The sequence below is a fragment of the Panthera leo genome, chromosome A3 (genome assembly GCF_018350215.1).
Source record: "Panthera leo isolate Ple1 chromosome A3, P.leo_Ple1_pat1.1, whole genome shotgun sequence".
Taxonomy (NCBI): domain Eukaryota; kingdom Metazoa; phylum Chordata; class Mammalia; order Carnivora; family Felidae; genus Panthera; species Panthera leo.
This window is the reverse complement of record NC_056681.1, coordinates 21120046-21133897: the sequence shown is the minus strand read 5'-3', so window position 1 is coordinate 21133897 and position 13852 is coordinate 21120046. Positions and strand designations below refer to the sequence as shown.

Sequence of the window (13852 nt, the reverse complement as noted above, 5' to 3'; positions counted from 1 at the left end):
TTTTTGCTTTTCTTCCCCCCCTTGTCATTATGTAGTTGTTCTAGCAGTTTTGTCTCAGTGGAGTTTTGTCTCTCCAGGGATGGGGAGTTTCCCAAACGGAATGAAGTAAGTTTGACTTTGCAGAAGGTAGTTCACTTGAATACTGATAGTTCACCAGATGGCTGGTTATTCATGCTGATTTTAATTCCCTCTGTTTTCAAGGTTTTCTGGTGAGGCAGACTGTAATTAATATTTGTAGAAGAAAGAGACTGGAGAGTGACTCCTACAGCCCACCACACGTCCGCCGGAAACAGAAAATCACTGACATTGTCAACAAGTACCGGAACAAGCAGTTGGAGCCAGAGTTTTATACTTCGCTTTTCCAGGAGGTTGGGCTCAAGAACTGCACTTCTTAGACACTCTCTGTCTAGGACTGTGGAACTCCAGTTTGGGGCTATGATACCAGAGCAAAACCATTTGATAGGTGATCACTGTAAAAAGAAAAATCACTCCCCAAGAGCTTACTGTTTAATCACCAGAATAGAAGAAACACATTATAAACCCATTTGATAGAAGACTTCCGGCTTTCTAGTGAAATGGGCACCCAGACACAATCATATTCCTCCTGGTAATGATGATATACATTTTAGCCATAAACTTTCTTTTAAAAGTGACAATTTTAGTTAAACATAAGCCTTTTGCGGAGAAGGGCTTTATGCATCTCAGTTAAACACGTGCATTGGTAGTATCAAATTTGCCAATTAGAAGTTGAAGATAGTTTTATACTTCGCTTTTTAGGAGGTTGTGTTCAGAATTAAAATCTGTCTCAGAATCTTCCAGGACATTTAAAGACTCATGTTGATGATAGCATGGAGGAGAAGGAAAGAAATCTCAGCTTTCTGCTCACTCGTAAGTCCATTTGTCGTCCAGATGTCCCAACTGACAGAAACGAGCGTAAATGTGTTTGTTTAGATAAGAAGCCTGACATTAAAATATTTCATGTTTCCTCTCCACATTTCACAAAGTTATCGTCCTCATTACTGCACAGGTCTGTCTGAAGGCCGCAGTTTCTGGGCAGCCTAGGAGCAGATCTAAAATGGAGGCATGGCCCTGTCCCTTAACGGGGACACAGGTGGCATTTGTGGGGTTAAGAGTTGTAAGACAGCAGTGATGCCTCCACTCTCTCCACTGTTGTGCGACTTGGGGCAAAATGACAGGCTAAGCATTCGTGATCCTTTGGTAATTCCTCGGTTCAGTTTTGAGAAATGTAAATTCGTAGCAAGGGTGGAAAATTACTTGGTTTCATCCATTGTCTCTTATTTCAGGACCAAGCAGGAAACTGCAGTAGTTTATGAAGGATTCTAATTTGGGGTTCAGGAAATAGCCTCTCAACTCTACTAATTCAGATCTCTCCCAGAGAGCTGCTGGATTTCATCATAATTGACAAACATTAGTGACCACCCCCTCAGGTGGCCGCTGTTAGAAATGGCTGTTGTTGTCATATTTTCCGGACTTCTGCCAACTGAAGGCACAACAAATCCCTGCCCGGGTTTTGGAAATACTTCTGTTACCTCGCTGCTACTTTTCTGCCAGGGATAAATGTTTTGAGGTGGCCAGACCCAGAACATCCTTCCAAGGATTCCTGTTACAGAGCTAGAGTGTGCACTGCTCATTTCTCCTATTCCTCTGTGCTTTCTTCTTTATTAAGATTATCTTATGTTAAGAAAGTAAGTGACACGTGAAGTCCAAAGAGGAGTGATCACAGCTGTGTTAGGGGCGGCTTCCCACTTGAACTCTGGTGTCAGTAGACTCTACAGGTCAGGGCTGTAGCGGTGTGTTTGGCGTGACGTTTGGGGAGTTACTCAAATGGTGGGGGATAGCGGAGGGCCTAATTCCCGGTGATAGTTCTGTTCCAAAAGTATGTATTTTGTCATCTGTGAGCAAGAAATGTGGGTGTCCTAGCAGCTCTTGGTTTTAAGTTTGCTGCACCTTTTTCTTCATGTTTGTTTTAAGCTCAGGTAAAGGTTACCTCCTTCTATGACTCCAGTTTCCATTCAGGGTATTATATTATTGAAGAACTGATTTTCTTTTTAATCTGGGCAATAAATCAATGTTTCCAGATGGTAGCATGGTGGGGGGGGGGGTGTATGATTAAGATGAATAAACTCTACCCTAGAAATGTTTTATTAACTCAGCAGATATAAGGTGAGGTTTAACAACTTCCATGGAAATTCCAGATTGGCATTTCAAGGGAAAAATGGGCCCTTTTCCTAGTGGACATGAACAAAGAAGGCTTAAATTGATATGCAACTTGTAACATTCCAGAGGTTAAAAATAACTGATTGTAGGTGTGCTTCCTTGGTGTGATTCTTCAGATAAAACTCCTGCCTTTAGCATAGTTTCACTGTCAGCAAAACACACGGTGACGTGTGTGCTGGGGTAGGCTGCCTGATCCTTCAGTTTGCTCTAGTTTCTGGCAACTCTTTGTAATTCTCATGGCTTTGGTAAGTGAATAACTGTGTGGAATGCGGTTTGTAGTCTGGAAGACTTTGTGATCGATCTCTCCCAGGGAAGGAGGGATAGTTTCAGAGCTGTGCAGCCCCCGGAGGCATGAAACCCCATTGTGTACAGCACAAACAAAACATAGAGTACATATACCTTGTGAGGTGCTCTTTCCTTCTGCTCAAGATAACATTTACCTAAAAAAAGGGAGTGTGGTCAGAACCCTTGGAACCTTCCACTAGTATGGTTTTGAGTTCATGGCGACTAAGTTCACCCAACTGCCTTTGTTAAAAATCACTTTGAGTTGAATGATGCCAGAGGAGCAGATCCAGTCCCTAGTAATAACCTTGAGTAGTCCACTTGGTAAAGTTGCCCGCATGTATTCATAACCTTCGAAGGGAAGCCAGGACCACTTTGGTCTGTGGCTTAAACAGTGTAGTTGCTGCATTGACAGGTGTTGGGGGGGGAGGGGTGAGCGTGCCATTTGGTGACAAGGACAGCATTAATTACCCAAGGGACAGAGACACGTAGCCCCTCAGAGTACTTTTTCCCATTAGGGAGATGGGGGCTTTCCCCCTCTTTTCTGGTTGAGAGCACTGATGACAGGAGGCTTTGCCTTTTCCTGTTCAGCCAACTCCTGCTTTTGTCCTGTGCTTCCCCTAAGACCTCCTCCCACCTAGCCTTGGCCTTGTGAAAGGAATAGCTGCGTGGTGGGTTGCCCTACCACGTACACCCATGCTCCTTGTTGCCCTCCATTTCCAGGCCCTCGATTTCAGGGCAGCCCATTCTCCTCTGGACTCACTTAAAATACAAAAAAAAAAAAAAAAAACCAACCCCACATCTTTGGCCAGTAATGTCAGTTGTCCATGGGTTGCGTGTATGAAGCCTTTATAAATGGTTACTTTCTACATGCTCTGGGGAAGCATTTATCAGACTCTGCACAGTGATTTTGAGAGAGACGGAGTCTTCGAGAGTATTTCTGTTGGAAGGTGGAGCTTTACCCAAAGTGGGAATCAGCCTTGCTCAAAGCTAGATGTTAGACGGGACACTCCTAGCAGTGGTTCTCCATTCAGCATTTTTAAACCCATTCAGGTTATATCGTCCTAAAAAGAATTGGTTTCTGTGTTTACATGAAACAGTAGGTTGAATTTCGATGATCTGTTTTAAGGATTTTCATGACAGCCTCTTTTCCTGAGACGGAGAGATTGGAGGTAATCCACCCGCTAAATGTGGAATCTAACTGTGGGTTCTCGGTAGCTGAAGAAGCCATGTACTGTATAGTGTGTTTCTCAGAGTATCAGCTCACATTCTTCAGATGCTTTTCTTTTTTTAATGGTGAGGGAAAAGGTGTGATTTGGGATTCCACAGTGCCTTGCATATAGTAGGCGCCCAATAATTATTTGTTGAAGCAAACCAAGTTTCCCAAGTCCTTGCCTCTTGCAGTGACCAAGAACATCTTTCTCCTCTGAAGGGCTTGGCAGTTGTGGCTAAAAAATAAGCAGTATCATTATTTGCTTGAAATCATATATACGATTTGTATGAATTTCTGTATGTTGCCAAGACATGATCTTTTTCTTATTGTATTTTCTGTAAATATTTCTGGCACTGAACTGTAAAGTAAAGGCAAAATGTAAATACGAAGGTGTACCCGTGTCCCCTCGCCTCCTGTGTTTTCTCTTCGTCAGTTAGGGAAGAAGGCCCAGAGGCTTGTTTGTATTTATGCCGATCCTTTGTCCAGAAGAAACCCATGGAATATTGAATGTAATACATTTAGTCAATTAAATTTTAAGGAGATTCTTATCTAATAATGTTTTGTGTGCTTTTGGTTACAGGCTGAAGTTTGACTCCTGCAGTGGGTGTTTCTAATTTACTGTTTCCAGGGCGTGCGTGCTCTGCTTTGGCTGACCGTCGTGATTTAGATCTGTGCGTTTTTACTCTGGTTTTGTAGAAGTGTCACAGAATACTCAAAATTAGATTAAGTCTTTAAAAAATTTTTAGTTGGATTATAATTCACATACCGTCTTAGTTTCAGGGCATACCATAATGAGTCGCTATTTTTACACACTATGAATCGATCACCTCGATGGGTGTAGTTACTCTCTGTCACTGTACAGAGTTACCACAGAGCTCGTGCAGCGGAAGCCCGGCCAACAGAAGCGCCACCATACAGGGGCTGGTGTTCACCGAGGGCCCGGCCGGCTGTGTTGTAGGAACATGGATATGCCGGCCATGTCCTCTGCCGAAGATCTGGGCTCTGCCAGGGCTAGCAGTCGGGAAAGGGGAGAGACGCAGAGGAAGTCACCCCCCCCCCTGCCGTCACCTACTGTCCCTGTGAGGAGGGTTGATTACAGAGGGTTCCATGCAGCCCGATTAGCACCTTCCCGCCTAGCTCTGTGTGGGGGGTTGTACCACTTCAAGAACCAGTGATGAGAATGGTTAGGGTGTACCGCCTCCGCCATGAGCCGCCCTTCCAGCCTGGCACTGACTCGACCGGACGTGAATGTGACCGCCCCCCCCCCCCCCCCCCCCCCCCCCCGAACTGTTCCTGGAAGCCAGGGCTGGGAGCTGCCTCCCCTGCAGTTGTGTGTCCGTGTTTGCTCTGCCCTCAGGACTCCGGCTGGTTCTTGGTGGCCAGGGAAGTGTCTCCTTGGGCTGATGGCACAGTGGTCCTATTTTGGGCTCTGGCAAGAAAACGTGCTGCTGCTCAGCCCTTTGTGACCCCAGTCCCTTCAGGACCCAGTGCCAAGAGATTCCCCCCCCCCACCCCCAACCTCAACCCAGACCACTCCTGGTCTTGGCCTCTGGACTCTGAGTGGCACAGCCTGCCAAGGCACTGTTTTTCTTAGACACACATTCTAATGCCATCCACCCAGGCCTCCCCCTCTGGGGACTCCAGTCATCCCGACACTGGGCTAAAACGGTCTCTCAACCACTGGCTTCCGAGCTCCAGCTCTCCCGTCCCCTGCCCTGCCTTGCCACCCGTTCCCTATTTTTCTGTGGCTGGCTCCGCTTGCCTTTCTCCCTGAGCTGGTGTCTTCCTTCGTCTTAGGGGCATCCTTCCACCCCGTATCTCCCCCAGGTCTACCACCCACTTCTCGCATCTGCTCTCCCAACCTGGAACTGGGTCTGCCTGACCTTCCAACCCGTGCTCCGTGAGTTGCTGTGATGCCAAAATCCGGGCCGCATCAGACTGGTTGCTCCTGAACGTGTTGCGTCCTGGGCCTCACCTGGAGTCTCTGACTCAGAGCAAGGGGAGCGTAGGAATTGGTGTGTTTCACAGGCACTTGCCCGCAGTAACTGGGGCAGCTGGCCCAGGATCCTCTTGGACAGGGCAATGCTTGTGCCTCCCTCCCCTCCACAGGCAGCAGCCATTCTGCCTGTGAACTTCCCATACATGTCAGGCACCCCGTCTGGCCAGTCTCGCTCCAGTGCCAGGATTTGGGGCCCTGGAGGTCCAGAGCCTCCTTCCTGCCACAGGGCTTTGCACAGGGAGGTGTACGAACTACTTCCCGAATGAATGAATGACAGAAGAGGTGGGAAGAGAGAAGAATGACTTTTGAGAGTCATCTGTGCACCTGGGACACAAAGGAGCAAGGCCGACGCCTTAGAAGCCCCTCACTGAAAACTCTAATGAGAGGTGCAGAAGCTTCTAGATTAGTCATTTATTGAGGACCTATTGTGTGTTAGAATGTTTTTAAATGGCAGCCCAGTGACTCAGGCTGGCTCAGCAGACTTGTTTGGTTTAGCCAACCGTGTTTTAAATGCTTGATGCAACATTTTTAAGTTGGGAGAGTTCGCATAAAAATGCAGGTTTGGGGGGCTCTCTTGGAATAGATGTGGCAATACTGGACCTGCCTTTCCCACACAGCACTTAACTGCCTGAAGCTGTGACAGCTGCCTGCTTTAGATGCACCTCGTTCCACCCAGTCTGCCACCCCCTCCCACCCCCCCACTGCCAGCAGGTGCAGATGTGGGCACCTGTAGCCCGGATGACAGGGCCTGGGATCTGGCTGGCTCCTGAAGGAACCTGTGACCTCAAAATACATGAACACCCACCCGAGGGCGATGCTCATCCCATCGTTTATTCTGATTTTTAGCAGCTTGGTGAGATGAGAATTGTTTCCATCTTCTAAGAGGATGCAACGAGGTGTCCCATGAACCCCTAGGATCTCAGCAGGAATTCAAACCCAAGTCGGCCTGCCTGGAAGCCTGGGCTTTTGTTCTTAGCCAGACTGTCTCCACTGCCACTGACTGCCAAGCTCTCCTTGTGTCTGAAGGACGTTGTGACTTCCTTGTTACGTCACCCACTCAGTCACAGTTGGGCTGAGAGCAGAGTGTGGCCCGGCCCCCCAGGTCCCCAGGGCAGCCCTGCCAGCCCGGCACAGGCAGGCCCGGCTTAGCCACACGCGCACCATGAAGTACCCGCTGGTGCCACTGGTGGACGACCTCACGTTTTCTTTCCTGGTGTTCTGGCTCTGCCTGCCCGTGGGCTTGCTCTTGGTCTTGCTGATCGTCTGGCTACGCTTCTTACTTAGCCAAGGTGAGCTGCTCTGCAGGGGCCCTGATCCTGGAGCCTGGTAGGGGGTCCTGAAGCAACCGCAGAGACCAGTTTCCTTCTTGTGCTTTAACTGCTGGGCTGGCTGAGACGAGCAGTCGCCTGTAGGGGAAAAGGATTAATCAAGTAGTTTAGTTTCTCGACCTAGAGGCCAAGAGTGAGTCCCCAAGTTCGGAAGCAGTATGTGCGTGTGCACACCTGTGTCCCCTCAGGGCCACTGCTAGCACAGAAGGTCTTTGGTACAAATCAGAAATAGGTGGCCCCTATGGACAGATGAAGTAGGGAAAGGGGCCCTCTCCTGTGGGTATAGCCAGGGCACAAGGCTGGGGGAAGATTTCAGCCCCTGCTGCTCCCTCAGCTGGGTGCTTTTGTGCAGTAAACAACTTAGACGATGGGACATGGCAGCCCTAAGCCTTTATTAGGTGCCCAGGGACCACTCACACTGCTTTCTGCCCGGACTGTACCTCAGGGAGGATCTGGATTCTCTGGGACGCCAGATCACGGAGGCTGACACTTTGCCCTGAGCTCAGTATGTCACCAAGAGGAACAGAAGGCGGGGTGAAGCTGGCCATGAGGGAAGTTGGGGGCCAGTGGCAGGGGTTACCCTCTGCTCCTCAGGTGTCCTGGCTCCCTGGGCACTCCCTTCTCCAGGGGGCCTCTTCCTAGGGAACTCTTGCCCTCCCACCTCCTGCTCCAGAGTTCCATGACCTTTGGCCCGCTGAGGAGGGAGGGTACTGATAGGCTGCCAGCTCTGGTCAGACGGCATTGAGACAGGGGAAGCAGTTCACCCCCAAACCCTCCCCAGGAGCTCAGATGTGGGGTGCTTGTAATGGTGTAATTATTGGGAGTTCCTGGCAAGAGCTTCCAGAAAATGTCTATTTAAAGTACATTCTCATATTCCCAGGACGGACTGCAGCCCTCCCTGAGGGACGAAACGTCAGGCAGCGGGCTGGTGGCTGGTGGGAGTCAGAGCACTTGTCTGTGTGGCTAGAAATGCCGTCTCTCTGGAGTCGAGGAAACGTGGGCTCAGATTTTTAGCCTTGCCCCTGAATAGTTCATCATAATTGCTAACCTTTTCTCTACCCTGTGCAAAGGCTTGTGGTAAACACTGATGTGCATAATTTCATTTAATCCTCAGAATAACCCTGCGAAGTAATCCTTATCATACAATTGAGGAAACCGAGGCTTGGGGAGAGAAGCAACGTGCCCAGGTCACACACCTGTGAAGTACTTACGAGTGCCGGTTATCTGGCGTCACCTCCTGCCTCTGCTGCCTACCAGCTCTGTGACTTGGGGCAAGTCCTCTCTCAGCCTTGGGTTCCTCATCGACAGAATGGAGATAATAAGGGCCCCTTCCATTTGGGGCTGTGGAGAGAGCATGTTGAGGGTAGGGCATCCAGTACATGTACACACGTGGCACATAGTAGGTGCTTATAGGCTGAGAAATTATCCAGTCAGTGTTTGCTTTTCGTCATGGTAGGAGGACGTATAGGCATGGCTTTGGATGGCTCCTCCAAGGAGACACCTTACCTAAGGTCTAGGGCACTAATCTCCAGCACTCCATTCTCCTTGAAGGCCCTGCTCTAAAACCATCCACAGCCTTCCCTGTCCTCAGACTTTCTCCGACATCTCACACGGCCCCTTGCAATAAGGCCTTTGGTCATTTGCAATGACCGGAATGTGGGGGGAGCAGTCTTCCCTCAGGGTCCCAGTCTTCTTGGAACTCTTAGAGTTACTGCGTCGGTCCTGTCCTTGTGCCAGGGTCTGGGCCTGCCAAGAATTGAGGGACCTGTTCTCAGGACACCCTGGCCTGTGCTCTTCTATTCTGCTGTGGATCTTGTTATTGGAACTCGTTTGGCCTGGCATCCAGTGTGAAAAGCAGACAGGACTGGCTCTGATTCCTCCTTCCCACCCCCATCCGGCCTGGCTCAGCAGGGCAGTGCCAGGGCCCAGAAGGCAGACGGTTTGAGCAGGGAGTGCCACGTGGCCCATGAGGACGTGCCTTCTCAAGTAGACAGGGGAGCAAGGGGAGGAGAAGGGAACCGCCTGGCAAGATGGCCGTTGAGGCGAGAAAAGGTGGTGGGTGGCTGAGCCCTGCAGAAGCTGGCCAGTGGGGACAACACTAATCCTGGACCATGACATTAAGAGAGAGGGTGAAGCCACATGGTGCCCTTCGAGCAGAAGGTGCTCTGCTGGGACGTTTCCTTTGTCATTGGAAAGGAATTTGCAGAAGGAAGAAGAGAAACCTCCAAAGAGATGGATTTAAGGCCGAAATGCGCCTTTCGAGGGTCCTGCCCACCCTCGTGGTGGTCCTCGGAGCGAGGTGTTAAATCCAAAGCTACCTTTGAATTCCCTGACCTCAAACAAGTGCACCTGCTGGAACTGCGGAGGGCTCTCTTCAGCCTCCTTTACTTTTCTGCAACCAGTGAAACATCTTACAAGTACAGTAAGAGAAGGAATCTCCCCCATCTCCTCTCCTTTCTCCTTGACCTCACCTTCTCGAGACAAGCCGTGTTCACAAGCTCATGCTCCTATTTAATAACACACGTGGGTTTTCCAAAAAATTGGAGAGGGGGCAGGATTGTTAGCTTGGTTTTCAGAAAAAGGGAGGAGATCCTCCTATATACATTTCTCTGAAACTTGCTTGTAATGTATCATAGACCTCCTGCAAGTCGAAAGCTACAGATTTCATGCAATTGTTTTAACAGTTTCTGACTTGCTGTTGGATAGATGGGCCAGCTCTTTATGCGGTGCAATGTGCTACACTTCAGTCAACCAGATCTCTCATGATGGACACACACACACACACAGAGTTTCCAGGGTGTTTTATTGCTTGTGCATGCTTCACCACAAAACAGTGCTGCAGTGGAAATCATTGCATGTATACACTCAGATATTTGTTAATAAATGGACTGGTGGACAAATGGATGGATGGGTCATTGTTGGATTTGTGTCTCCTCAGTGCCGTTCTTGGACCACACCCAATACAGGTAGGTCGTTTGCTTGCCTCTAGGGCCCTTCCCTATTTATTAGGTAGATCTAGCCACCTTCTGAGTCATAGACGTTTTTGGTCCCTGGTCACCTACAAGGTCCTGAAGTCTTCCTGAGATCTCTGGGCTGTCCCATATGTCATGATTCTGCCTTGGCCCCTCGGTCTCGGGGATGCCCGGGCCTGGCAGGGGGCTCCTTTTGGGTCAGGGGTAGGAGATAGGATGTAACCACCCAAGAGGCCTTGTCTTGTACCTCCACAGATTCAGAGGAAGACGACTCAGATTTATGCTTTGAGTGGGAGCCCTGGAGCAAAGGCCCAGCCCAGTTTTGCTGGGAGGGGACACTGTATAGCCAAGAGGAGGAGGAGCCCCTGCTGGTGAGCCTTTTCAGCCAGGTGAGACCTTTCTGGGGGCAGGTAGGGGGAGCCTCAGGTCCTACCCAAAGCCTAGGGCAGCTGCTGTGTTGGAGATCTGTTCCCTCCACCACACTGGAGAGCTGATTTTCTCCTCCATGTTGGGGAACCCTCTGTGTCATTCTCTTGGAGACCTGTTTTTGCCATGTTGGAGGACCAGCCTCTTCTGCCATGAAGAGTTCCTTTACAAAGATCCCCTACCCTTTACCTGCGTGACCTCACCCCCCACCACCCTCCTTAGGGTCTTTGCACTGGCTATTTCCTCTGCCTGGAACTCTTTCCTCCACATCCACTTGGTGCACTCCCTCATCTCTGAGGTTGAACTCAAATGTCCCCCTTACTCCACTCTAGATTGTCTTCCGTGATAGCACTGATCACCTTCTGACCTGCTCAATAATTGATGCATCCAAATCCAGAGCACTCCCGGCCACACCTGACACACAATGGGGAATCACTAGATACTTGTAGAAGGAATGACACGACAGTGATGATGATGATGATGGCTGATACTCAGTGGATGCCTTCATAGCTACCAGGGCCTTTGCCAAGCATTTCCCTTTCACAAGCTCATTAACGAAATCCTATGAGGAGGATATTATTCTTGCCTCCGTTTTGCAAATGACCCTAATCGGCAGTGGAGTTGAGCGATTTGCCTGAAGTACCAGGGCTCTGGCACCTGGAAGCCCGGAAAGGTCTCATCCATTCCAGTGGAGTTCAATGCCATCCCCGTGCCAACGATGCCGACGCTCTCACCTTCCTTCTCAGCTCTATTAGCTGCTTGACACATTTTCCTGGCTAGAATGGGAGTCTTGATTCCCTTGGCTACCCAACAAAGCAAAACACAGCACCCGCTCTTCTTCCAGCTCCTCTCCATCTCCATGAACAGCCAGCGCCTCCATGGATTGGTCTCATTCCTTGAGCCGTAAATGCAGGGGCCAGCTTTTACACCTTCTTTTCTTTTCAGCCCATATCCAGTCCATCAGTAAGTCCTAGACTCTGTCTCTCACACATCCACTTCTCTCCGTTCCCACAGCCACGTGGCCTACCCTATTCCCAAATCAGCTGATGCAACCTGTCACTAATCCACAACGTAGGTCACAATGTGGAGCCCCTGGCTGTCTGAGTAGAGAACGGAGGTGGGGTGAGAAGCAGCGACCCTTGCTTAACCTCCGTTACGCCGATTCTTAGCTTTTGTGGGTCATGACCTTGACAGTTGAGCATGCTTTCCCTGGAAACACACACACACACACACACACACACACACACACACACACGTGCATGCACTCGAGTTTTGTGTTCAGGGCCAGCTTCACGGGTGGTAACTTGTGTAGTCCCATGAAGTCCCATGTTCAGAAGAGCCTCATGCTTGGTTTAATGTTCTGCTGGTACTTGTCTTAAAATTCTTAATTTTTGAATGAGGGTCCCCACAGGTTCATTTTTTAGTGGGCCCACAAATAATGTAGCCTGACCTGTTTGTGTATAATTAGTGGGGTAAGAAAAGGAGATTTTTTTTTTTTTTTTGGACTCTGCTCAAGAATCCATTTGTATAGAGCCCACCCCATTGTGTATCTGTTGTTCTCTCTCACTCTTTCGTTCCATTGTCGTCCCTAGAGCCAACCTTCCATGTTTCTCCAGCCTGGTTTTCCTGGAGTCAGCAGGGCGGTGGCAGTGGCCAAGGTGGATGGGAGAGACCCACCGGGGAGGGAAGAAGACTGCCAAGGGAGGCTCTTCCCTGGGATCCCCGACTCATCTCCTCCATCAGTGGACACACAAAAGCCTCCAAAGGACCCTGCTCTTCCCCTACTACAGACAACCGCCCAGGGTCCCCGGGGAGGAGCCCGAGTCCGTGAAGGTGGTATAAGCAGGCACAAGGGAAGAAGTTGGCCAATTGAATTTAGAGGAAGTCCTAGGACAGGGCTGGGCCAGAATGTGTAGGTCCGTGTTAAAGAAACAAGGAAGGTTCCTGTGCTCAGGAGACCCCCTAACAAACCTGCTGGGCCTGGCCAAATCCATTCACTTAACAACCCGTGGGGCCTGGGCCTAACCCCTGGCACTGACTTAAACTGTCCTTGATCTTCTTCGGGACTCCCTGACTCTCTCCCATCTGGTCAAGGGACTGGGGGAATCTTGCTTTCAACTTCCTTTCTCTAATTTCAAACTCACTCCTTGATTCGCCTTTAGGTTGATTTTAATAACAATTCGTTTTATGAATATCTATAGAGTATTTACCATATGCCTGGTTATGATAAAAAAAAAATAGCTCACGTTTTAACAAGCACTCACTGTGTACCAGGTGCTTTTCTGTGTATTTATAACAGAGTTTTTAACCCTCACAACAATTCTATGAGGTCGGGTGTTTGGTTATCCCTATTTCACAGATGTGGAAAATGAGGCAAGAGTGGCTTTGGGGGCTGGGGGGCTCGGTGTTCTGTGGTTCGAAGAAATCCCCTGACTTCAAACCCTCACTGGCTGCCCAGGGGCAGCAGAGTTGGTGGGAGAAGGAGACAGGCCCTCCAGGTGTCCCCTCCTCTGCCCCCACACATCCCACCAGTCACCACAAGGCTCTTGAACTACCCAGACGAGAGACAATGGAGCCTGAATTATTATCTCGTCTAGATGGTCTCACCAGTTCTGCTTTTTCTGCTCTGTCAGAAGGATCCATCCAAAGCACAAATTGCAGCAAGCCTTTCCCCCTGCTTAAAGCCCTCTATGGCTCCCTATTGTCCTAGGGCTAAAGTCTGAGTTCCTTATGTGGTGTAGAGAGCTGCCCTTGGAGAGCTGAGCCCCACTGAATTTGCGGGACAAGGTTTCTGTTCTTAGCAACAAGGCTTCAGTAAATACCCTTGAACTCTTGTCTCCATATGCAAGTGTGCTTCTATCTAGAGGATAAATTCCAGGAGGGGAGATTACTGAATTTAAGATCGATCACATTTTACAGGTTTTACTGACTGGCCCCACCATATGGTAGCACCGAGGGTGTGCATTAAAGTGCTTGTTTCCCCCAGGCCTTAGCCCTACTGCCCATGTAGGGCCACACACACACACACATACACACACACTCTCTCTCTTTTATATATTCTCCCCCAGCCCCGTAACGCCCCCCACCCCCACGCACATAGCTCTTCTTCCACTCGTGCTCTGTTCTAGCCAAGGAGATTCTGGCAACCCATGTTTTCCTGGGAGCTTCCCTGACTTTGAATAACACTTTTGGTAACAAACGTCCCCTGTGGCTGAAGCTTCTCTCAGGCTCTGTCCGGCATTTTCCCCAGCTGCTGCTCCGTGGGGTCCTGTGAACTGCTTCGTCGCCTCTGCTCCCAGCGCTGCCGGGGGAGCTGGGGTTCAGCCTCTGTGCTGACAGAGGAACCAGGCAAGTCACCGAGCCCCACCGTCCTGCCCCCGGCCACTCCAGAGGA

The 13852-nt window shown here is 49.7% G+C and overlaps 2 protein-coding genes across 6 annotated transcripts in view; both read left to right on the top strand.

Annotated features, from left to right (window-relative positions):
* Positions 1-4255, top strand: part of RALGAPB (Ral GTPase activating protein non-catalytic subunit beta) — an 88777-nt gene extending 84522 nt beyond the window's left edge. For all 3 annotated transcript variants that reach the window (XM_042930985.1, XM_042930987.1, XM_042930986.1), the window contains exon 30: positions 202-4255. In XM_042930985.1, coding sequence (XP_042786919.1) covers positions 202-395 — 194 coding nt within the window. In that variant the 3' untranslated portion in view covers positions 396-4255. The remainder of the gene's footprint in view (positions 1-201) is intronic.
* A 999-nt stretch (positions 4256-5254) lies between these two features.
* Positions 5255-13535, top strand: ADIG (adipogenin). Of its 3 annotated transcripts, XM_042930990.1 has the most exons (4): positions 6930-8423; positions 9999-10026; positions 10288-10421; positions 12051-13535. In XM_042930990.1, the coding sequence occupies exons 1-4, from the start codon at positions 8370-8372 to the stop codon at positions 12372-12374; spliced, it is 540 nt and encodes a 179-aa protein (XP_042786924.1). In that variant the 5' UTR covers positions 6930-8369; the 3' UTR covers positions 12375-13535. The 3 variants fall into 3 exon arrangements, 2 of the variants coding, with proteins under 2 accessions (XP_042786923.1, XP_042786924.1); XM_042930989.1 differs by lacking the exon at positions 9999-10026 and having other exon boundaries at positions 5255-7021; XR_006200445.1 differs by lacking the exon at positions 12051-13535 and having other exon boundaries at positions 6933-7021; positions 8175-10325.
* The last annotated feature ends 317 nt before the right edge of the window (positions 13536-13852 follow it).

Bases quoted from the DNA above. Each gene is read 5' to 3' on its own strand.
- ADIG (XM_042930989.1), top strand. From the start codon at position 6,895: ATGAAGTACCCGCTGGTGCCACTGGTGGACGACCTCACGTTTTCTTTC. The intron at 7,022-10,287 runs GTGAGCTGCTCT...GTACCTCCACAG, and splicing joins ACGCTTCTTACTTAGCCAAG to ATTCAGAGGAAGACGACTCA. The intron at 10,422-12,050 runs GTGAGACCTTTC...TGTCGTCCCTAG, and splicing joins TGGTGAGCCTTTTCAGCCAG to AGCCAACCTTCCATGTTTCT.